Here is a 25,040-nt window from a genome sequence, read left to right as displayed (position 1 = left end):
GGGTTCACCCCAATGGGAGAACCCCTGTTGACTCTTGGTTTGGGAATGTTGAGGAGTGGGAAGGGGGTGGGGTGGTGTCTGGCTGGCATGATTGGGATGCTACAGTGGGAGGGGGGACAGGGAAGTCTATGACACGCAAATTGTTGGTACAGATATTGTGGCTAAGATGCGGCACAGGTTACGGAGAGAGATGATGCATCTTACTGAATGGCAGTATTGTAATGTGGACTTTATGATAAGACATGGCTGTGAAAGGGAGTGATCTGAACTTAACGATAATGTCTTGGAATATAAGAGGGCTGAAGGATGCGAGAAAATGCAGGCGTATTGGCTTATTTGGACGGGCATCAAGTGCAGGTAGCGCATATACACCCTCACTCTACTTCTACCTTCGCCAGTAGATGGGTGGGTATACAGCTCTTTTCCTCATTCTCCTCGTATGCTAGAGGTACTGCCATATTGATTAAAAAGAATGTCTCATTTACACTACTTGCCCAGATCCTGGATCCAATGGGCAGGTATGTTCTTATATGGGGGAGATTAGGTAATGAATCTGTAACCATTGCGAACTGTTATGCCCCCAATGTCGATACGCCAGAATTCTTCACGATGTTATGGGGTAAAATAGTGAATATTGGCTCCTCACACATCATCTGGGGGGGGACTTCAACGTTGCACTGATACCTGCTTTGGATAGGGCTGATGGGGTGGCACATTACAATAATGGGGCTAGGGAGGTGTTGCAGGGCATTGTTGAGGAGGAAGGTTTAGTGGATAGCTGGAGAAGCCTACATCCTGGGTGGAAGGAGGGAACTCATTTTACTTCATATACAGGTACTTGGGCATGTCTGGAGTATTGTTTGATATCTAGGGGACCTGCTACTGGGCTTACTAGTGCTACACAATTAGCCAGAACGTATTCAGATCACTGTCCTGTTCGAATCATATTGCAGATACCTGGCTACGATAGACCGAGGCCGGCGTGGCATCTTCAGCCTAATGCCCTATTAGACACAGTTTTTAAGGCGGAACTGGAGGAAGAGATAAAGGAGTTTTTCCCGCTCAACAAGGGGTCAGTGGAAAGTGTTGAAGTCGTATGGGAGGCCTTCAAGGTTACAGTGCGAGGGTATTGCATATCTAAGAGCTTCGGGGTGTTAAGGGATATTCAGCGGACATTATTTACACTAGAACGGGAACTGAAGGGGTTGGAATGCGACATGCTAAACAGTGACACAGGGCAAGCACATAAAGACTTCAGGGCTAAGCTGTCTGAATATGCGGAGGAGGCTGCTGAGAAATCAAGTTTCGAGGTCAGCATTGGGTGGAGAGTGCATACGGGGAAGGGGAAAGGCCAGGGAAGGCTCTCTATGAAATTACCCCAAACCCACGCTTCGGTAGTAGTATATAGGAAATTGCTAGGCCAGAAGGGGGGACGTATCGGGACAATGCTAATATTCTGGGGGCTTTTACCTCGCATTACACTCAACTATATACTACACAGAGTGTCAGTGAGTTGGACCTGGATGGCTTCCTGGGAGATCTTGCCTTGTGTTGGTTAAGCGATGTTCACAGGGCGTTTTTGAGTGCTCCACTTGAGCTTGATGAGATTAGAGAGACGATAATGTCCGAAAAAAATGGTAAAGCGCCAGCATTAGATGGACTGCCTGCAGAATTTTATAAGTGTTATATAGACATTATGGCCCCAGTGTTGCGGGTGGTCTTTGAGGAGTCTCTAGAGGTAGGGATACTTCCTCAGTCAATGCGTGAGGTCGTCATCACATCCCTATTAAAACCCGGTAAGGATCCCAAGGTCTGTGATTCATATCGCCCAATATCATTGATAAACTGTGACGCGAAAATATTGTCCAAATTACTGGTCTCTATTAATGACAAGGATAATACTCCCGGATCAATCGGGCTTTGTGCCTGGTAGAGCCACTACTCATAATTTGCGTACTCTTCTCCTTAATACAAACTGTGGAGCCTAAGTTTCCGGTAGCTGCCGTGTTTCTAGATGCCTCCAAGGCATTCGATTCAGTCGAATGGAGATATCTATTTGCTGTCCTAAGGACCATGGGATTCCCTAGGCTCTTTATTTCATGGTTGCAGTCACTGTATACTACACCTACAGTTAGAGTACTCATGAATGGTCACCTATCCACATCAATTTCAGTAACGAGAGGCTCTAGACAGGGATGTCCCCCATCCCAACTCCTATTTGCTTTAGCGATCGAGATAGCGCATTTAAGTGCCTTCAGCGCCAAATTTCGATCTCACTTTATGCCAATGATGTAAAGCTGTATTGTTACGGGAGTTCCTAGTATTTGGCGGGATGTCGGGAGTGCATATAAATTGGACAAAATCGCAATTCTTTCCACTCACTTCTGCGATCACGGAATTTCCAATGGATTATCCATGGGAATGGTGTCACTCTGATCTTCGCTATTTGGGCATTCAGGTCTCCAGAGACAGAGAGGAAACGCTAAGGCTAAATTATGGGACTGCAATCACTAAATTGACTGTGAGCATTACCAGATGGATCTCCCTCCCTTTGTCAATGGCAGGCAGGGCTTCGCTCATCAAGATGGTGATACTGCCTCGTTTTCTATATCTTGTTATACATATTCCGTACTATCCAGGAGCCTTTTTAAAAAAAAAATTGTGCACTGAATTGATACGACTGGTGTGGGGAGGGCGGCAACGGCAGCTTAAGTGGTCAGTCATGCGCAACCTTATGATAAGGGTGGGTTCGATATCCGGGATTTTTAAGCATACTATGTTAGCGCGCAGGCTCACTACGCATACCACTAGATGGCACCTACACCGTTTATGCCACAGTTGTTGGCGGAGGACTGGTTGGCGCGTCCATTCCCCTTAAATGGCACAATACACGGACCTGTGGGTATATTAGAAATGCCGCCAACGACACTAACGTGCACGATAGATGCCTGGCGGCGCATGGCAAAGATATTACATGTCACACTATTATATTCGCCGCGTCTGCCCCTTACTTATCACCCGAAAATAGTACTATTACAGGAGGCCGGCTATTGGGCCTTGTGCAGGCGCCCAAAGGTGATTACCTGGGGGGACCTGTTTCTGGGAGGAGTATTTCCCACTATGCTCCTTTTTTTTAAGGATATAGTTACCACACCGCTGGAGGTTTTCTATTATGTGCGACTGAGACAGGGAATGAAAGAGATTTTGGTAGATTTCCCCAAGGAGCCTATTAATTTGGCCCCGTTACACCTCATCTTAAGTTCTACAGATGGAAGGCATTTGGTGTCTGGTATATATAACCGTTTTAGAACACAGCAACAGGAAATAGAAGGGACGGCTCGGTTACATTGGAGCGAAGATCTTGGTAAAGACATTTCTGACGAACAGTGGGTATATTGTTGTGGACTAACAGGGTATATATCTGCTAGCTGCAGATTTAAGGTTATTCATTATAAATTTCTGCAGCGGATATACTACACACCTGCCAGGAAATAGGTGCGAAAGATGCAGGAGTCCTGGAGCTATGATTGAACACTGCTTTTGTCCTTCAGCAATGTTTCTTACTTCAAGTTACATATTTATCAATGTATATTGTGATGAAATGTCTCTTAATTCCTTACATTGTTGTATGCCATGCCTGTCTATTAAGTTGTGAAATGAGACTGCACTATTTACATGGAACTAATAACAATTGATGATTGTCTGACCTGTATGGATTGCGGATAACTTATAGATTTATCAGAATGTGATGTACTATGCCAAATGTATGAGCCAAAGAAAAAAAAGCAACTGTTTATTCGCTTTATTTATTTCTTTATTCAAAAAATAAACTTTAAAGGAGTACAAGTTTTATCTCAAACAGTTATATTCATTTTTTTCAGAGATTTCAGAAATAGACATTATTATTTAGATTTTCAGTACACAAACATTAGCAAAAGACAGATAGTTCCCAAAATTCATTTTCTCCTAACTTCCCTAACTATTAACCTAATCTAAAGCTCAGTTATCACTCAAAGAAAATAAAACATTTATTCAAGAATTCTTACATCTCAGGAAAATCAGCATACCGACAGCATCTCAGGAGGAAATCGGAAGAGAGTTTTTTCTTAAAGAAAATCAAGACTTTTTATACCTTTTTCAGTAACTTTATCTATCTACAAAAGTAACTATCAGCCCAAACTCAAGTTCTGATTGGACAATTTGAAGGTGGATGAGCATCACCTCATCATTCTAATATTCAATTGCCTTAGCATCAGCTGAATTTTAAAGAGTCCTTTGTTTGAGAAAGTCTTTGGCCTAGAAACATCCTCAACTAGTTACTACAGGATCCTTTCCCACGATCAGTAACTCAAATGTTCATTCTTTTGGCAGTCATCAGGACTTCCAGGGCAAGTCGTCCTTGAACTGCTTTTGTACAGGCACAGGCAGCTCACATTCAATCTCTGCGTTAGGCTGCGCATGCTCAGTTCATTTTTCATTCACAGTTAATGAAGCAGCCATCTTTTTACTAGGCCTCACGGGCCTGAACGGGAACTATCATAGAAACAAACACAAATAAATGTTAATTATTGAAATATAGCCCTTATGTTTACCTCCCCCATACTAAGGGTTTCCCTATTAGTTGTTAACTAGCAAATAAGCAACATATATGCATGATATACTCACTTATCTCCATGTCTTTGCCACAAAACACATGAACAGAAAGCACATTTATGCCGCTTTTGATTAAATTAAAGCTTTGCATTAATAAACAACATGACGACATTACTAAATTATTCAGTTATAGTTCTCCATGCAAGCAGATTAGTATTCCCACGTGTATTTGTGTATGCATGATTAGTTTTTCAAAACCACGCAATTAATAAAGGTTATAGTTATGAGGAAATGACTTCACGAGGGGTATACAAAATGTTGTTTTTCCACCTCGCTCCATCAACTCCCTCCTTTGGTGATCTTATTACCAAATATCTCCCAAAATTTTGAAAATGTTATCCAAACATGTTTCAAGTTCTTCAGATTAGTACAATTTATACTCTAGTATCTTCTTCTCTGGGTTCTTCAAAGACTTTTTCTCGAAATTCTTTCATTTCTATATCATAGTTTTCTCTTTCTCGTTTTTCTTGAATTGCTTTATTGACTTCCTAGTATTCCTTCTTTCTCTATATATGTAACATAATCTTAATATCAAAAACACTAATACTATTATTGTTACTGGAATTAGTATCTTACCTATAATTGAACTACCTATTTCTTGAAACCAATGTTTAACTGCTGAAAGACTTTTACCAAGTGGTTCAAGAACACTATCAACCTCCAGTGGTTCAATTTCCTTATGCAACTCTGTAATATTTGTAATGTACTTTTCAATATTTTGACTCTTGTCTGGAATGTAGGTACAACAGTGTTGTACCTTCAAAATTCCACAAACTCCTCCTTCTTTTGCCAATATTATATCAAGAGCAAGACGATTTTGCATCACCATAGCTCTCATAGCAACCATTTCAGTATTTACCATTAAAAATCCTCCTGCTGTGTCTGTTGACAAACGATCTACTATTGTTGACAATCTTCGAATTCGGTTTGCATTAAAAGATATTCCCACTGCTGGTATCAGTGCTCCAAAAATATCACCTATTATTTCAATTACACTCTCTCTTTTTCTGCGACTTAAAGGTTTACCTATCTCATGTATTTCATTAGTACCTCTATCTACATGAAAGATTTTAGGAAAGACCAGACCCATGTAACATGGCCCATACCAGTGGTCCGGTAATCTATAATAAGCTTTGTTTCCACATATGAAGTATATACCAGGGAAAATGGGATCTTTCCCACCTTTAAATCCCCGACCCACTATGATTCTATAGGTGTCTTTACATTGACTCGCTCCCACAAAATAATTGTCATACACAGTGTTGTCTCTTATAATATAGAATTTCCATAACAATGCAGTGTATACATTTACATTTCTATCATCAAGATTTTCATCCTCAAATGTCCAATATTTGGATTTCTCATGTTTCACTTTTTCAATACGTTTATAAGCAATTCTTCTCTCTTCAACCATATCTAAAAATGCCTTCTCCTCAATTCTCATTTTACATGTCAAATTATTTTTAAAAGGGTATTCGTGGCTCAATTCATCCATTTCCAAAAATAATTTCCCCATTACTTTAGCTGCCTTTACATTATTCCTGGCATTAATTACTTGTAACTTCGCAAACATGTCATCTGAATTTAATAATAATATTCTAATTTTCCTGTTTGATAAAACAAACTTGCAATCACACTACACGTGACACCATATGGAAGTGGAAGATGGCTATACGTCACTCCTTCTGTAACAGATGCAGGTAATTTCGCACAGACAGTCACTAGCATCCATGGTCTTAACATATTCAAACAACAACCTTGAAAATGTATTCTTGGTATAGTCACTATTTGATCTATCTTGATGCATTTCTGGTCTATATACATGCTGTTTGTTAGACTTTGATTCAACATTTTTTTCATTTGAATTCACATTGTTTTGACTTCACTGAGTTATCCTGAAAGGAATGACAATGGCGAAAATTATCCATATCAATATTAATAGTTCTGTACAAATCAAACACATTCTACACCATTTTCTAAAGATAGAACATTTCGTTTTATGATCATTTGTTAGCCATATATATATATTTTTTTACACGAACAGCTTTTACAATTCTCTTACGCCTTTGTCATCTATAGTCTTTCACCTTTCACTTACAATGTTTTCCTTATATCAGGACTTCAGGTTTTGTCTTTGTTATACCTTTGATCAATTATCACTTTTCTTTGTGATTCAGTTCTTTTACTCACTTTTCCCAATTGACTTTGGGCAATAAAAGTTCTCTTGGCTACTGTTTACTTCTTCAATAGGAGGTAAAACAATATATGTCCATTCAGGTGACTTGTATTTTTGGTTTGGTCTGCTCACTCTTTTTGGCCTTTGAACAACTTCTATTCTTTTTCCCAACACCTCCTTTTGACTGGTTATTTTATTTACTTGATCTTCTGGATTTTTTTTGCTTTGTTAACCAGTTTAAATCTCAGTCCATCAGTCTCTTAGGAAAATTATCTCCTTTGCAAACTCTTTTTGTTTTAGGCTCCGGGTTATTATGTTCTACTCTCCAATCCCTTTTTCTTGAACTCTTTCTCAATGGTGTTTCATCTGCACTGTCGTCAGTTTCACTCTCAGTCTCTTCGACAGTTTCATTTATGACAAACTTTATGACGTCTCCATAGCTGCTACTTGGAATCTCATCTTTATCGTGAGTTATTTCCTCTTTTCCAGTGTCAGGATTTTGGTTCCTGCTTTCAGAGCTTCCAGACTGTTCTTCAGTCTTCTCTTGATCACCAGTTTTATCTCCACATTGCTCAGTGTCCTTACTGGTGTCAGTCGCTACCAAATCTGGATCTTCAGATTGATCTTCAGAATTCGGTATTTTGACAATTTCGTCTTCTCCTTCAGACGCAGAGCTAGCATCTGATACTTCCAAATGTCGACGTTCTTGTCGAGCTTCAGTATCTGGATTTCTTTTCTGTTCACCATCAGAATCAGTTGTGCTTTCACCTTCCTCGTTTAGATTCTCAGGTTCAGGCACACAGATGGTGTGGCTTGCATGTACCCATCTCTTTACTCCGGCACATTTAACTGCAGTGGTGCTGACCAATATGACCTGTCTTGGTCTCTGCCAGCGAGGCATAAAACAGTTTCTTCTGCGATGTACCTTTGTCCGAACCCAATCTCCAGGAACTAGATCATGAGCTTGATGTTTCTCTTTCGTGTTTGATTAAGTTCCCACCTGATGGAACACAGAAGTCACCACGTCAGACAGGTTTTTGCAGTAATCCAGTATGATGATGTCATTAATAGTTAACAGTTTATCAATTGGTACAAATTCTTGTCTCATCACTCTGCCCATCAAAATCTCATGTGGACTCAATCCAGTATTTTTGATTAAAAAAAGAATTTCCACTCCATTATATAAACAGTTAAAACACACCATATTACACAATTTATAAAAACACAATTTTCCTTCCCCCAAATGTTCCTATTATGACACACAAAGATGTACAATAATTGACTTAACAGTTTCTAATTATGACCAGCATAAAAAGAAGCGACAAAACAACAGTATGACGTGACCCCTTGTCAAATACTCGTACACATTCAAACTGGATTCTAAAAACCTCCTAATCAATGTTTCGATGCCATCAACATTCGACTAGGTTTGGGTAATCCTTGAATTGTGTTCACCCCAGCGTCGACGCGTTTCGATGGTAACTCACCTATAATGCCATCTTTATCAAGCCCAAAAACTTTTTGTCTCCTTTTCGTATATTCCACAGAATTATGTCTTTAATCCTATATAGGACAAACACATTTAATCAGAAAATCCCATCATAATATGACAATGATTCTTACAGTCAATTTTGAAATTATTTAACATATTCAATATACTGTAATTAGATGCTTTTCCATTACATTTACTATCCCTTTATAATCAAATTAATTCAAACGGGCATGGCTGGCACTTTATACAGCTGTTATAAAACTGTGCCTTTTTTGTTTGGACCATACTTGTTCTTTATACATAACAATTCATACCAAGTTCATGGCTATATTTCTTACAACAAGCAGCAACAATCCCCTTATGTTGCAAGTCTCCTTTAAACACTCTGCTACGCACTACGAGATCTATTGGCTATGCCAATGCTTGTTGTTGTTTGGAATATGACAGAAATCTCCAGCTTCGCCCAATATGCTTCTATAACCTGAGGAGACCAGGTTATATCCCAAAAAGTTATCTTGATTGCCTCTTCATTGTGGGTGATACCCAGTAAGTGGGCTGTCTGATGTATTTCTATTGAATGAGGTTCTGTAGGGTCAATGAGTAAAGTTCACATTTCTTAAGATGTTTTTGTTAGCCAGGTAGTTCAAACCCCACATTTTTTCATATAGTAGCCTGCTTTCAGGGGGCGAGACTGGAAGTGCAATTTTAGATAGTTTTGTGAAAGTTGCAGGCCTTCACTCTAATGTCTGCTGCTACTTCCCGTCTAATAATACACTTTGTGTAGGTCTAATTGGAACTACAAGGTGTGCGGTTACCCTAATAGATACCCTACCAGCATACATAACTCCCATCAAACTGTGGTTTCAACCAGACCCTCAAGCTCTATCGACACACTGTCTTTGTACAACCTAGCTAGAGTGACACTAGAGTGACACCAAGGCCGAAGTCTAGGAAAATCTGTAATTTGTATTCTATCCAGAATCAGCTGTGCTTTAAATGGATTGATCTTAAGGACAGCAGACACTGGTTCAAGGGCTATATCGCATAGTAGTTCCATCTGCCTCTGTTCAGGCCAGTGGGATGCATTTATGACTTTATTTACTGTCCAAGATTTTTTGATGTATGCTTCTTGAAAATTGCCTATAATGGAGACTCACCAACTGATACTCCTGCTGAGGAATGACCTGCAGAAACTGGCACTCTAAATACATTAATTGCCCCAAGAGCCACACGTTTGTCTGCCTATTTTGACAAATAGATTAAGGGTAGGGATGACGTCCTGCACCACAGGGTCATCATCCTCTGACCCTTGTCCCTACCATATGTTCACCAAAGGACTTGTACTGCTCTGCGAAATATGAACACCCATCCTTAGTGCCTCCATTGACTGACATTCCTTGACACCTAGAAACACGCTACCCTCACGCCATGGCTCATGAAACCAACGATGACTCGGCCACCCTCTCCAACTACATACCCATCTTTCTCTTAACTTATGTGGCCACGGTCTTAAAGAAAAAAAATCAAGCAACGCCTCACTGGCCACCTCAGGATCCACTAGCTCATCGATGCCATACAGTCTGGATTCAGGCCTAACCATAGTACAGAAACCGCGCTCATCGAGTGCATCAAGGTTCATCGACCAGCCCCACCCTCTTCAACACATATATGATCCCTCTGGTCAGCATCATCCTTGTACATGACATCAACATCCTCTCCTACGTCGTCGACGACACACAACTCAAACTCTCCCTCTCAGACCAGTCTCCCAACACAAAAACAAGTTCACTGCCTGCATGTCCAAAGGCGCTAACTGGATGAAATCCAACTGTCTCAAGCTCAATACCGGCAAGACTGAAGTAGTGATCTTTAGCAAAAAAAAAACTCACCATGCGACTCCAACTTTTGGCAGGTGGAACTCAAACCCACACCCAGCCCCCATGGCAAGAACCTTTGAATCATTGACAGCAAACTGGATATGACAACACAAGTCAACACCATTCCTTCATCCTGATTCAAACCCTGAAGATGCTGAGGTAGATCTTTAAACGGCTCTAATGCAACACCAGAAAAAGTCACTCACGCACTAGTCGCCAGCAAGTTGGACTGTGGGGACACCCTCTATGCCAGGATCACCAAGCAACTGGCCAGAAGACTACAAACCTTTAAAACCTCTGCAACCAGACTCTTCATCAACCTCCCACACGGACCTCGCATCACACCATGCCTCGGTGATCTCTACTGGCTCTGGTTACTCAAACATGCTCATTTCAAATCCTCGCATGCTTATTCAAGACACTACATAATGTAGGCTCCTCCTGTCTGAAGAGTCACATCTCCTTCCACTAACCACCCAGACATGTCCAGGCAGCAGAATTCCTGCTCGCACACATCACACGTGTATACATAAGCCTGTCAATGCCACAGGGGAAGAAGGCAGGAGCCTACAAGCCCCAGAACTGCTCGCGGCTGTTGCAGCCCCGTCACTCTTGCCCCCGAAGGCGCCACATCTGCAGCTCCGGGTTCCCGCAGTTCGGGATGCCCGTCAACCCCACAGGGGAAGAAGGCAAGAGCCTACAAGCCCCAGACTGCTTGTGGCTGTCGCCACCACCATCCACTTCACTCTTGCGCCCAGAGGCGCTACATCTGAGGCTCGGGCTCCCGCAAATTAGGAACTAACTAACAATGCCTGAACTTGGCTTTGACCATCTCTGAATATACCAAGGCTAAACGCTCGCCCATATATTTAGCTTTCATGGATCTACCCAGTGCCTTTCATTCAGTGAACCGAACCAAACTCTGGCTAATGTTGCTGGATCAAGGCGTTTACCCTCCTCTGGTGAATTTCTTATACTGCTTGCAGTCCGACCTTTCAGCTCTGATCCGCCTAAATTCTCTTGGGAAGCTTTCTTCTGAATTCCCTTTAAAGAGTGAAGTGAGGCAAGGCTGCATATTGGCTCCTTTATTATTTATTATATACATTAACCCCTTCCAGGCTCATGACGAGCTGGGCTCGTCATGAAGTAGCCTCCTGCCAGGCTGATGACGAGCCCAGCTTGTCATGAACAATGGACTTTTGAAAATTCCAGCACAGGAGGAAAATATCACGTCACCTGTCTTCTCACATAGACATACCCTGAATCGCAGGCTCCCCTATTCCAGCTTTATTATATGTGGACGATGTGGTATTGTTAGCCGTGACGTCCCATATCATTTCCTGTGGTCCTGGTAAACTACACCAAAATAAATTTTTTATTAATGGGCATGTTTTGAGGATTGTCAAGATTTTTTGTTACTTAGGTTTTGATTTCAGTTCTACAGGATTTTGGAATTCGCCTAGTGCTCAGTTCTGTGTCAAATTAAGTAAAACTGCGGGCACAGTCTGCAATCTCATTAGACCGCAAATTAGGGGGACTGTGTCTCCACCTCTGAAAGTTTATAACTCTGTGTATCAGTGTAGCCAATTATGATGCAGGAGTATGGCGTTTTAGTAAATGCGGTTCTTTCCAGGCAGAGTCAACAATTGAGTGAAGGTGGATTTCTTCGGATCTACTCAGACTGTTGCGGAAAGAAAGGAACTGACCTCAGCACGCTGGAATGGTGCCTATATAGGCACCACGCATGTCACTTTTGGCATGGGCCATGAACCAGCGCAGAACTGAGCGACGCCACCTACTGGTGCGCAGGATTACTGCTGCCCAAAAGTTTTTCGGAAACAGTCTGATACCTGGGTATAATTCTAAGGTAAGGAATCTGTGTATAGATAGTCCCTACTAGATAAGGCGAACTGAAGGTAAGTGACTTGGTCGCCAATTTCTTAGGGTTCTTGAGAAATGTATTGTTTGGATTGTACATGTTGGTTTATGGTGCTTATGTTGTCAAAAGCTTAATGCTTGTCTCTGGTCTTGGCATGGAAATATTTACTTGTGTGTCTCTTGCTTTTCTTGCTCACTGGAATGAGTGGGTATAGGACTGTTCGGTCTCTTACCTGAAACCTTTGAGTCATTTTAGCTTACAAAATATCTATCTGAATAAGAAATTAAGACTAAGGCTGCAGTAATACCTAGCTACACGAGTATGGGGCAAGGTAGAAGGACTCCTGACTGCATGTCTAATTTTATCATTAAGTTTCTAATGTGGTGAGTTGTTGGGTCCGCTTCAGCCTTCAGGATTAGAACTATGCACCTTACCAGATCCTACGAGCTGAGCAAAAGGTTTTAGCAGAGAGGAAATAATTACAACATACACTATATAGACCTGTTAGTAGCCTAGCACACGACCATGCCAAAATAGCCAATCAATCCCCACGTCATCCATTTCTTGAAATCTGATAAGCGGGAAAAATATCATGATGATCACGACTACGTTCTTTCTGGTTTCCATGTCGCCAAAAGAGACTAGCCTCCGATTTTCCTTATTAGGAACACAGAAGCCCACGGCCTCTACTTGAGTGTGATCCTCTTTTTTGGTTTCTTAATGCTAAACTTTAACGGGCCTGCCATTTGTTTGACTTTCAGAAATTGGAATCACCAAGGAGGAGGCGCTGGAAGCCCTGCAGATCGTCCGCCGTGACTCTCGTGGCGAGGCAGGTCCTGTTGGGAGAGCCCCAGAGTCCATCCGCAAGTGCACGGCCCTCGAGCTGCTGGAGCAGGAGCAAAGTGTGGGCTCCATCATCACCTTCTGCTCGGCGCTGGACGACCTTCTGGGCGGTGGAGTCCCCCTCACCAAAGTCACCGAGATCTGTGGTGCTCCAGGAGTAGGGAAAACACAACTTTGGTAAAATATCTGTTTAACTAGGAGCCCGGTGGGGTGCTTCAGCGCGACATCCCTGTTGATGCTGTTTGTACGAGTGTGAGATTTGTAAAGTCGGAAATTGATTCCTTAGGAAGCAAGATCAACCTGATCAGTGTGCGCCTTGGAGTGTGTGTAAACTATCTTGACACATACACTTAACATACAGTATAACTGCATAATTATCATTTAAAAACAATCGTAAATTAACAGTTCTTTAACGGTTTTATCCTTATGTTGTGAAACAGTAGTCTTTGACCTTTCTCAAGAGATTGGGCAACAGAGTATGTTCATAGTTATTGAATAGCTTACAATAAGTTTGCAAGATAACACATCTAAGCGTTTTCCTACTATGTTATGGCGTCTGTATCATTTTGAAAAGATATGCTTTTAACGGCACACACACAAAATAGTTCAATCCTGTTAACTAGTTTATTGGGCAGTGAATTTTGAAGCCTTAATATGGTGTTAAGAATATATGTTCAGGTCCTACGAAGGGCCGTCAAAAGACAACCAACACCAATGCTTCTACATTACAGTTTTTAGAGTTTACCTAATGGGAATAAGCATTTCGGTAGCTATTCAATTTACTCTAATCTTCAGTGCGTATTAATGGGTTCCTGGGACGAACAACGCACTGACGATTGGAAAATTAAGTAATAAACTCTGCTTCCATAGTTTTATGTTTACATCTTTTTATTTGTATTTAAAACCTACATCTTTTGTGATCTTTCTCACAGTACTCAGCCAGTGTAGAATGTTACCTCCTCTTAAAGCAGTGATCTTAGTACAGTAAAGTTATCAATGTAGCTCTAAATACATGATTGAGTAGGGTTCACTCACTATTGTACATTTTTATATAGCGCTTACTACCCCTGACGAGGTGTGAAAGCACTTAATGGTGAGTAGCACGCTACTACAATGGCACTTGAGGGCCTATAGTTTTGAATGAGACAGGACTGACTATGTGGGCACTGTGCCTTTATTTCCAAGAATGCTGAAAATAAAAGCCCTTTGATTATTAATTTATCTAAAAATACCCGAAGTAGCATTGCAGTGTGAGTAAACTTGGTGATTAAACACTGGCTAGTTTGACTACTTCAGTGATGTTTTGGTCAGAGCGTCTCAATAAGTAGTAGTGTATAGTGAAATTCACCTTGAGCATGTGCTCTGTCTCCCTGTGAAAACGCCCAAGAAGGATGCAAGGCTCTGACTGTCCGTACACAAGCAGACCTAAAGTCTTCATCGGCTACACAGATCAGCTCACGCTTCAATATCCAAAGCAAGGCCTGAGGCATATAAGGAAGGACTTCATTGCAGAAAGACCCAAAATACTGGTTGTACCCAGAGCAAAATAAGAGCGACTGACACTTGGGAAAGAAAGCAGTCCTGCACATGCTGGTAGCTTGGAATGGCTTCCTGCTGGCTCTAAGTGAGGAAGAACACTCATAGTATGTTCAAAAGACATTGAAAATGTGTTTCACTAGGCCTGCTGTTAGGGTACTCTCATTGCCAATGTTGTCTCTTTTCTCAAATTTCCTTCTCAGCCCATGTTTCTGAAGCGGTATTGGTTGCATTGTGCATTAGAACACTTCAAATACATAAATGCACACTGCTGTAAATGACAATCTTTGGGTTGATATTTCCACAGTTGACTCCTTTACCTGAACCCATTTTTGTTGGCTACAGGACTCTGCACGCTTTACACCTACTAACTATTGGTTAGGTGCTTGTGCTCTCCCTTCCAACCGGTTTGAATTGGCATGCACCTTATTGGCACATTTAATTTACTTTTAACTCCCTACTATACATGTACCAAGGGCCTGTAAATTAAATGCTACAAGTGGACTGTAGCACTCAGTGTGCCACCCTCTAAAATATCACTTTAACACGCGTCTCCAGGCTTCCCTTTGTGGCCTGTGTGTGTAGTATTAGCCTGCCATTTTTACCAGGTAATGTAAACCTTCGCCAGGCATAAACTGTCCTGTTTAATACTCATAAGCCACCTGTAAGGCAGGCCCTAAAAGTCCATAGCGTAGCGATCTAAAAAGCAGGACATGTATATTTATTGTTTTACATGTCCTGGCAGTGAAAAACGTTTTTGCGACATTTAGCAAGACTGTTGCTCCTATTGGAAAACACTGGGTTACAACATATAACACCTTATGATGCTTAATTCTGGTTTGGGAGCAGCTACAAAATTGATTTAAGGAGTCATTTCATTATTAACTTAAAATCCAATGATATGGTCAAGTTGGAATTTATATTACTTTGACACTTTTAGGAAGTTGTCATTTTCCTTCCCAAGCCAAATGTCCCTTTCTGCTAGTGTCCAGTGTCACATGAATGGTCAATGGGCTCCTCTGCAGAGAAATGTGGATTGCTTCCTGACAGTTCACAAATGGCTTGGGTTTGGAGAGGTGTTTTCCTCCTGTGGCAGGACGGGGTGGGGTGGGGGGCTATACCCAACCCCTTTCGGAGCTACATCGACCGGTGAGATGGTAGCTACCCTGTCACTGGCAAACGTAGTTCATACCTAGGCTTGCCTTTCTCTTGCTAGTCAACTTGGATCCACACCCAGTGGGAGTGGAGTGAGTGCTTGTGTCAGAAAGGTGCCTACTAAGCCCTGGACCCGTGGCTGGTGTTAGTGTTCTCTTCCTGCCCAATCTGCAAAAGCTGGGAATTGGAAGCGCTTTGCCAATTTTTCGTCCGAATAACCGGCAGGAGACCTGGACCGCCATTGACATCAAATTGCTGGTGGAATTCAACTTGCTTGTTTGGTCCGCTAAAGGCGACATGGCTTTCACAGTAGTTTATAAGTCCGAACGTAGAGGGCTTCACCAAGACAGGCACTGATCCAAAGCCAATTGACATTGTGACCTCCCTGGGGACAGTCTTTGCACTTTTCCCACTCAGAGCTTTCCTGTTTTTATTGATGACCATGCCAGCACCCCACTCTTTAGTAACTTGCTATGTTCAAGCCCAGCTTCTGATTTAGCCTGCAGCTTGCCCCACAAAGACGCGTTGATTAACCACTTTTGCTCCATAAAATGTCTAAGTCCAAAGGTAAATATTCCACTGTGACGAACCTGATTTCTGTAGCCCACCTACTCTCCATCGCGGTCGGCCTAACTTTTGATTTGGCCCGCCTAGCGTGACTTGATAACCATGGTTAGCACGTTGTGCTTTTTGGTGCTATTTTTAATTCAAACTTAAAAAAATCATATCTCTGGTTGTAGTGAGTGAAATGTTGCAGCTTTTGTGTCATTTTAGTTAAAAAAAATGTTCTCTGTGTTTCTACATTGGTTTGAGATTTTTCTTGTGTTGGATTTTCACTTGATTACTGTTTGAATGCTGCATAAATACTCTACACATTGCCTCTAAGTCCTGGGACGTGATAGAGGGGAATTGCTTAAAAAGACTCCTATCCCTTCCTCAATCTTCGATGATACAAGCCATCAGGATAGAAATAGCCACAAAATCCTGGAAAATACAAACCCAGATGGCTGTGATTAGATTCTGGAAGAGATTGGAAGACCCCGAAAGCCAAAAAGTAGCATATTGGTGTCGCAATGAAATACTGAGAAGCGAGCTAAAATGGGCAAAAGTCTGTAGGGACAAACTGAAAGGAATTTGCAACTCACTAGAGATCGATTGGGACCAGGAAACGCTGCAGGTCCTAAGTACCAAAGGGGAGCTGAAGTAAAGGGGGAAGGAAGTTTCTAAAGCGATTGATATAGGCTATCTAACAAATAAAAAATCAGTGGCGCATATGCTAAATGCCTGGCCCAACGAAAATTGGTTCCCCTACCTTGATAGACTACCTAACCGCGGGTTCAGGCAAGAGATCCTGAGGTGTCGAATTGGGATTAACCCATGGATAATAAACAAAGAGCTCAAAGCTAAAATATTAGATCAAGAAGGCCGTTGCAAGTGTAAGTTGAGAACCAAGGGAGACTGGCCGCATATTCTGTTGGACTGCCTGTTTCTCCTAGAGCAGAGAAAACTATGGCTGCGCCCAGTTTTCCTAAAATATGGAATTAAAATAAGGACGCAGGCAGCCAGCCTCCTAACAGAAATACTCTTCATTGATATTGTAATTGCCCTAGGGAAGTTTTTAAAGGTGACCCAGAGTGCACTGAGAACCAAGGGAAAAATGTAGTACTGTATGAAGTTTTACTGACTGAAACTGTTACGATGGTAAGAAAAGTGAATAGGTTTTTAACTTTTATAACATGTTTTAAGGTATTTGTAATTTTTACTGGTGATTAGTATTTTATAGTTTGGACTTTGTATTTTTGAAAATAAAATGTAGAATTGCTTTTAAAGAATAACATTTTAAAAATAAGTATAGGTATTTATTGTATACACCCCCTTATTGCGTTATGCTCACTGCTTGTTTGTTTAAAGACTACGGTCATAATAAACATACATTTTGACTTTGACTTTGCCTCTAAGTTAGGTCTGACTGGCTTTATGCCACACTTGCAAAGGCGTTAAGCATACATTTATTTGTTAACTCTAGTGGTGTACCCTAACCAGGATTGTAATTCTGATTTGAGGTGGTTTCTCGGTTACCTAAACTAATACTCCAAATGCTTACTCAAACCGTGTTGAACTAGGGCAGTCAAGCTGCACTAGCGACATGCTGCAACAGTTCAGATCTAGGCCCTGATATGGCGAGCGTTATTTCTTTGCTCAACCCTCTTTTGATCACTTGGTGTGATCTCAACAAGAGCACCCAATCATTCTGACTAAAACTGTATTGCCATCGTCTAGCTTATAACTTTTGATCACTAGTGCTATGATTCAGATTGAACCAATGCGCTCTGGTGAGAGGCTAGGTAACTGCTACGAGCAGACCAATCATCAAACGTGCATGCTGTATGTAACTACCTCATCACGTAGTGGAGTACTGTTGTTCTGGAGTGATGAACACATTTTTGAATGAGTACAAGGTGACTGTCTCTCCGCTTAAGTGCTGATGTCTGCACCTCTATCTCGTCTAGGGCCTTTCTCTTCCCAACCATTTATTTAGGGCTGCCTTGAATGTGGCAGTTGTGCATGGTACACTAACACTCAGCAACCGATAGAAGTACATTGCATAATCAGAATCGACATAACAAGTTTTACTGCATGTAACTGTGGGGCACAGGCCCATTATTAGGTAGGTACACAGGGGGCACAGAAGGTATGTGAATGTATGTGTGCAATCTATGTTTTCTGTTTTTGCCATTTGATTCTAGATTATTGAACTCATTGTTGCGCTATGGATTCACCATTTAGCAGGTGGAATTAAACATTCCTTTGCTTTCTGAGCTAAAGATGCAAGTCCCCAGGTTTGCCTTTCTCTAATCCGCACTCTTTTGCATTTACAGTATGCAGCTCTCTGTGGATGTTCAGATCCCAGAATGCTTTGGTGGAGTGGAAGGTGAAGCAGTTTACATAGACACAGAAGGCAGCTTCATGGTGGAAAGAGTGGTGGACATTGCCGGTGCCTGTGTACAGCATTGCAGACTGATCACGGAGTCCCACCAGCAGGAAGGTGTGCTCTTGATTCCTTTCATTTTTTTTAGTAAAAACAAAACTAAAGTTTGTTTAGTGGCTGTGTTGGGTAACGGGGTTGGAATTGTCAACTTGTAGACTTTTGAACAGGAGGGTAGGAACTCCTCTGGCTGTGCCAGAGATGAATGTACAGGAGGTGACCACTGTGAACCCTGTGCCGGCATCTGCAACATTGAATCCTTCACTGGTACCCTAAACCTTTGGCCTATGCGTCACTCCCCACCCCTGGATAATTTACTGTGTAAACATTAAGTGGTGGTTTTTGTGCAATGTCAATTATTTTAGTCGCCTGCTTCTTTTCAAACGACAGCATAAATTATTTTCCAAGGGCTGAAAGGGGAAAAGTGCAGGTAGGTTGAGGTGAGGAGGGAATAGCTGGACCGGTACACTGGTTTGTACCCTTTTGGAAGGGCACATGTCTTCATCTGGAAGTGGAGCACAGTGTGCAGCACATCAGAGCACATAGTAGTGTTATCATTTGTTGTCATCCAGAGGTATGTGTGACATTAGTTTTTTGGCGAATGTATATGTGGAGACTTGTACAAGTTTGGAGCTTGGTGGCCACTTCCTGGACCGGGATTGCTGGCAGTACTATGTGTGGAGCACTTGGGATTGTCCCATGTCCGATGTGGTTGGCTCATCTGAGCAGGTTGTGAGAATGTGATGGTGTCTCTTGTCTAAATGAATGGGTCTGAGGTAAATAGTACCCTTTATTTGATTTAGAGAGTTTTATATATGCTGACAAGACCCGAGGGTATTGAAGAGCTTTACAACATTTACACAGGCCGTAATACCAGACAGCAGTAAGCAAAGGTAACTAAGAGTTGAGCGTTACAACTGGAATGGTGGTGAGAAAAACTCAACCATCTATATCTTGAGCATGGTGGAGGCTGCTAAAATGCGCTATTATTTATTTATTTATTTTTGACATTTATAAAGCGCACAAATGCCCTGGGGCGTCTCGGCGCTACGGACCGCAGCAAGATCTATGGAAGGGTTACTGATTGAACAGCCTAGTCTTTAGCCTCTTCCTAAAAAGAAGCAAGGACTGGCACTCTCATCTCCAAAGGGAGAGCGTTCCAGAGTTTGGCTACTGTAACAACAAAGCGTCTGTCACCCCAGGATACAGTTTTTGTGCGTGGTACAATGAGCTGATGTGCAGCGGAAGAACGAAGCAATCTATTTGGACGGTCGGAGGTCCGCTGATTTAAAAGAAACTGTGGGCCTATTCTGCGTGAGGCTTTATAGGTGATGCATAATGTCTTAAATTTTATGCGATTCTTGACTGAGAGCCAGTGATACCATTTAATTATATGGGAGATTGGTTTAAACCTAGGTATTCTGGACAGCAATCTGGCAGCCGCGTTTTGAACGGTCTGCAATTTTTGGATTACCCTGCTTTGCGCATTGCAGTAGTCTAGAGATGACATTACTAGTGTGCTGACCAGAGTTTTCCCAGCGTTTTCAGGGAGAAATGGAAGAATCTTCTTAATTAAACGAAGTTTATAAAACGCTGTTGATGCCGTCTGATTTGCATGAGGTGCAAATGTCAATCGGTCATCAAACAGAACGCCTAAGTTTCTCACCTTTGGAACTGGGTTGGGTGGAGATCCTAGTGCAGATGGCCACCAACAACTGGACCAGGCAGGGGATAGTTTGCCAAATATGATGACCTCCGTTTTAGCGGAGTTCAATTTAAGGCAATTACTGGCCATCCAGTCACTGATGGCCAGCATGCTCTGTTGACAATTGGCTGCCACCCTTTCTCCGTTGTTATGAACCGCCAGTACCAGCTGGGTGTCATCAGCATATGAAGTAAGGCCCATCCCATATGTCTTAATGACCCTTGCTAGGTCCGACACAGATATTAAACAGTGTCCGACTTAGGGATGAGCCTTGTGGTACCCCACACGGCAGTGTCAATTGGGCCGAATGGAATGTGCCCAGAGTCACTGCCTGGGTGCGGTTAGAGATAAAAGATGCCAGCAGTTCTTTTGCCATGAACCCCCATTGCAGCGACACGGTCAATCAAGATGGTGTGATCGACCGTGTCAAATGCCGCTGACAGGTCCAGCAATACAAGTACCACTGTACCTCCTTGATCCATGATGGTTCTTATATCTTCTGAGGCTTTGATTAAAGCTGTTTCCGTACTGTGTGCTTTCCGGAACCCAAATTGGGTGTTATCTAGCAGTTGGTAATGTTCTAAATGTTTGGAAAGTTGTTGGTTCATCACCTTCTCGACCACTTTGGACGGAAGGCCTGTAATTCTTTGTCTTGTCGGGGTCTAAGTGAGATTTTTTTAACATAGGTTTCAGAATGATCTGTTTCCAAGTAATGGGGTAGATCCCTGTTGTGAACATGGTGTTACAGATATTTGCCAATACTGGAGCTATTAGGTCCATAATAGGGGCAAGGATCTTAGGTGGACAGGGGTCAGTGGCTGATCCTGATTTAATGGTTGTCATTACCTTGTCGATGTGATCACTAGAGATTGTTTCAAACTGTCCAAAGACCTGATCTAAGAGAGTTGGGGTAATAGATGTGGTATTATGGCTTGTGTGTGCTGAAAATTCCTGGTAAATAATATTTACCTTATCATAGAAGTAATTTGCTAGGGAATTACAGAACAATTGTGTTGGAGTAGGGGCTGCCACTGTTGATGGACCCGCAAGCTTATTGACTACTTGGTATAACTGTTTGTTTGAGTTTTTGGCTGATTCAATTTGTGCTGTGTAGAATTTACTTTTTTCGTGTAAAATCATGGTTTTATATTTGGCGAGTTCTTCCCAGTAGTGCAGTTTATCTTCGACTGAGTAGAGCTTACGCCAATGTCTTTCTCTGTTTCTACACTTTTGTTTTTGTTCCCGGAGGGAGTCATTGAACCAGGGTGCTGACGGACAGTTCCTATTTTTTGAGATCTTTTTATTAGGTACCAATGAATAAATCGCATTATGTAGCCAGTTTGCATACTCGGTGGCAGCTGTATTAGGGTCAGATGAAATCTCAGGAAGCGTTGAGTGAAGGATGGTTTTGAACTGATCATTATTTATATTTTTCCAAGCTTTGAACACCTCTGGGGCAGAGGCTGATGTGTTAGCAAGCTGATTGTTATCTGGTAAGATGTTAAAGATTACGGCATGGTGATCTGTCCGTACCATAGGCAGAATGCTTGTTACCTCAATATTTTTAAAATTAGAGAAGATACCATCCAGGGTATGACCTGCCTCATGGGTAGGCTTCTTAACTAACTGCGTTAAACCCATAGACTCCATATTCACTGTCCAGAGGGTGAAGGGGGCGATTGAGGAGGAGATCCTTTGTATCCTAAAGTTCATGAAGCAGAGGTTGGTTCTGAGATCTACTGGTAGGGCGTTCCAGATTTGGGGGGCATTGCTCGAGAAGGAGCAAGCCAGGGCTTTTTGTTTGTTTCTTTGGGGGTATGAGAAGTAGGGTGCTGGTGCTTCTCAGATTTCCTAACTGGCCTGCCTTAGTGAGTTTGGCTGGCAAGTTTGCTGGTTTACCACTGCGTAGGATTTTATGGGTGAGACAAGCAGTTTTAAAGTGACAGGAAGCTTCCATTGGGAGCAACTTTAGATCTTTCAGGGAGGGGGAGATGGGATCGTGCCTTTTGGCTCTAGTGACCATCCTTTGAGCTGCATTTAGAGTGGTTCTCAGGGGGTCTAAGTGGGACTTCGCTGTGCCTGTAAGGGTAGCTTTCCTGTAGTCGAGCCTGGACAGAACCAAGGCTTGTGCTGCAATTTCGAGGTCATTCGGAGGGAGGAAAGGGAAGGAGTGGCGTTGTAGGTTGTAGAAGGCACTCCTCGCTGTATTCTTTATATGTTAGCTCATGTTCAGGCTTGGGTCCAGTGTTATTCCCAGTGATTTGGCAGAGCCAGCCATGGATATGAGAGAGTTGGTAAGCTTTAGTCCTTTTTGGAGCTGTGAGGTATGTCCGCTGTTTGAGAGGAGAAGTTCAGTCTTTTCTAGGTTGAGTTTCAAGTGATTGTGTGAAAGCCAGTTTTGTATTTTTGTTGGTGTATCATTCATTCGCCGTATGCCATCTAGAGGGGATATTTCCAGGTAAAGCTGAATGTCGTCAACTTAGAGGTGGAAGGGGATATTTGCTTGTTTTATTATGGTAGTGAGGGGTTCCATGCAGATATTGAAGCGTGTAGGTGAAAGAACAGAACCCTGGGAACACCTCTAGTTATAGCAGAGGTATCTGAAGTTGCAGTGTTTATTTTTATTTGATTAGAGTGGTTGTGAAGAAATAATGTGAACCATTGCAGAACCACGCCATCCGATCCAATCTGCTGTTCGAGGGTGTTTAGAAGAAGCTTATGGTCGACCGTGTCAAAAGCCGCTGATGGATCTAGGGGGATGAGCAGGCAGCATCGACCAGCATCCATACATTTGTGGATGTCCTCCATTATATTTAGTATAGCTGTTTCTGTGCTACAACCCTTTCTAAAGCCCGATTGGTGTGAGTCCAGGAGATTGTTGGTATCGATGTGCTGGTTGAGTTGGAGTAGGACACATTTCTCAAGAATTTAAGCCAGGAAGGGAAGGTTGGAGATAAGCCTGAAGTTATAGAAGTATTCACTTTTTTAGCAGTGGAGTGACTTTGTCTAATTTTAGGCAGTCTGGCGTAACCCCAGTACTTAGGGAGCTATTTATTATCATCGTCCAGAGGGGGGTAATGACGTGATTACGTTTTTTGCCAGCAAGGCTGAGAGAAGGTCTGCAAAGTGGGAATGGGGCTTTGAATTCACAATTAATTTAGAGATGTCCATCTCTGTGAGTGGGTTTAATACTTTCAAGCTTTTGCGGGTAGTGGTGGATCTTAGAATTTGGTTGCAATCATCGGTGTCAGGAGGGGCGATCACTACTTGGGAGTCAGTCGGACGAAAGCAAGGCGGGTTTCCATCATCTGTAGTGGGGGAGGGTTCAGTAGATGTTTGAGTGTGGCATTCTAGAGAGGAATCTATCTTTGTTATTTTATTAAAGAATTTAGCATATGTCACAATGTCTGCTAGAGACTTGAGAGGCTTTTTTGGGTGGTTTGGAAGTCTGTTTTTTTATGATGTTAAAAAGGTCTTTTGGGCTGTTTGTTTCAATGTCTAGATCCCTGCGGAAAAACTGTGCTTTTTCTTTCATGGTGTGATTTTAATATTTCATGTGTTCTGCTTTGAGTTGGTGGAGGTGAGTTAAGGATAGGTGTGTTCGCCAGAGTCTTTCTGCAGCTCTAAGTTGCTGCCTTTCTGTATTGGTGTCTTTTTTAAATCAGGACCTCAAGGGGGTGCCTCTAATCCTTTTTAGTTTTAGAGGAGCTACTTGGTCCAGGACAGCTGACATCGTAGAGTTAAAGTTAGCTGTGAGTTAATTTGTTGAGAGGTTATCTGTCTTTGGGGGAAGTAGAGAAATCATTCTTTCTTCCAGAGATGCTAGGGGAATCTGGCTTATGTTTCTAGTCCAATGGAGAGCTTTCTTAGTCTCTGGATGGTGGGTGGCTCTGCCTCATTCAAGTGGAACAGAATGATGTGGTGGTCCGACCAGTCGAATGTGTTTGTTCTTTGCAGTGTTTGGTAAGGCTTTTGTTGAATAAGAGTTTCAGGATTGGATTAGCGTGTTTTTCTCAAGTCACTTGGCAAGGATTTCCACATTTTAGCAGCCCCGACCGTGAAGGATCTGACCCCCAAGCGAGCCTTCTTGCAACTGGGTGTGCAAAGCAGCTTTTGAGAATTGGACCTTAGAGCTCTTAGCTGTTTATAGCCGCTTAGTCTTTGTTTCAAGTAGCTGGGGCAGTTACCATGTATAGCTCGGAATGCAAACATCAGAGCCTTGAACTAGATTCTTTTGGCCACTGGTAACCAATGGAGCACTTTTAAATGCGGAGAGACATGCTCGCAGAAAGGAACAATTCAGAAAAGGGGGTGGTGATGAACAGAGTGTCTGAATTAAGCAGACCACTCTTACCCAGTCCAAAGATCAGGGCTTGATCCATCACCGTTATTTATCTCACTGCACCATCCCAGCTCAGAACCTGGCTATATAGAAAGGAACAGGCCTAATCAGTCTTGCAGCCGCATTTCGTACCATCTGAAGGCGTCTGAATAGGTACTTTGGCAGGCCGAAATAAAGGCCATTTGCGTAGTCCAGCCTGGATGTCACCATGGCATGTACTGTGATTTTCCGGCACTTCTCTGGCAACAAATTTAGAAATTTATGCATCCCGAACTGCCAAGCCAGGTTCTCCCTGGACTGGAAACAAGCATCCTAGGACCAGTTTCGGGGTTTCAACCCTCTTCAGCCAGGATAGCTTCACTCCAGTGGCATGGAGAACACAGGACCCACGTCTGG

At 42.4% G+C, this 25,040-nt stretch overlaps 1 protein-coding gene across 1 annotated transcript in view; it reads left to right on the top strand.

The window, feature by feature from the left end:
- RAD51C (RAD51 paralog C) overlaps positions 1-25,040 on the top strand; it is a 375,353-nt gene that overhangs the window by 53,493 nt on the left and 296,820 nt on the right. Inside the window, exons 2-3 of the mRNA XM_086954987.1 lie at positions 12,839-13,097; positions 18,491-18,657. Coding sequence (XP_086811113.1) covers positions 12,839-13,097; positions 18,491-18,657 — 426 coding nt within the window. The remainder of the gene's footprint in view (positions 1-12,838; positions 13,098-18,490; positions 18,658-25,040) is intronic.

The sequence above is a fragment of the Lissotriton vulgaris genome, chromosome 2_1 (assembly GCF_964263255.1).
Source record: "Lissotriton vulgaris chromosome 2_1, aLisVul1.2, whole genome shotgun sequence".
Classification (NCBI taxonomy): domain Eukaryota; kingdom Metazoa; phylum Chordata; class Amphibia; order Caudata; family Salamandridae; genus Lissotriton; species Lissotriton vulgaris.
This window is presented reverse-complemented; position numbering and strand designations above follow the sequence as displayed.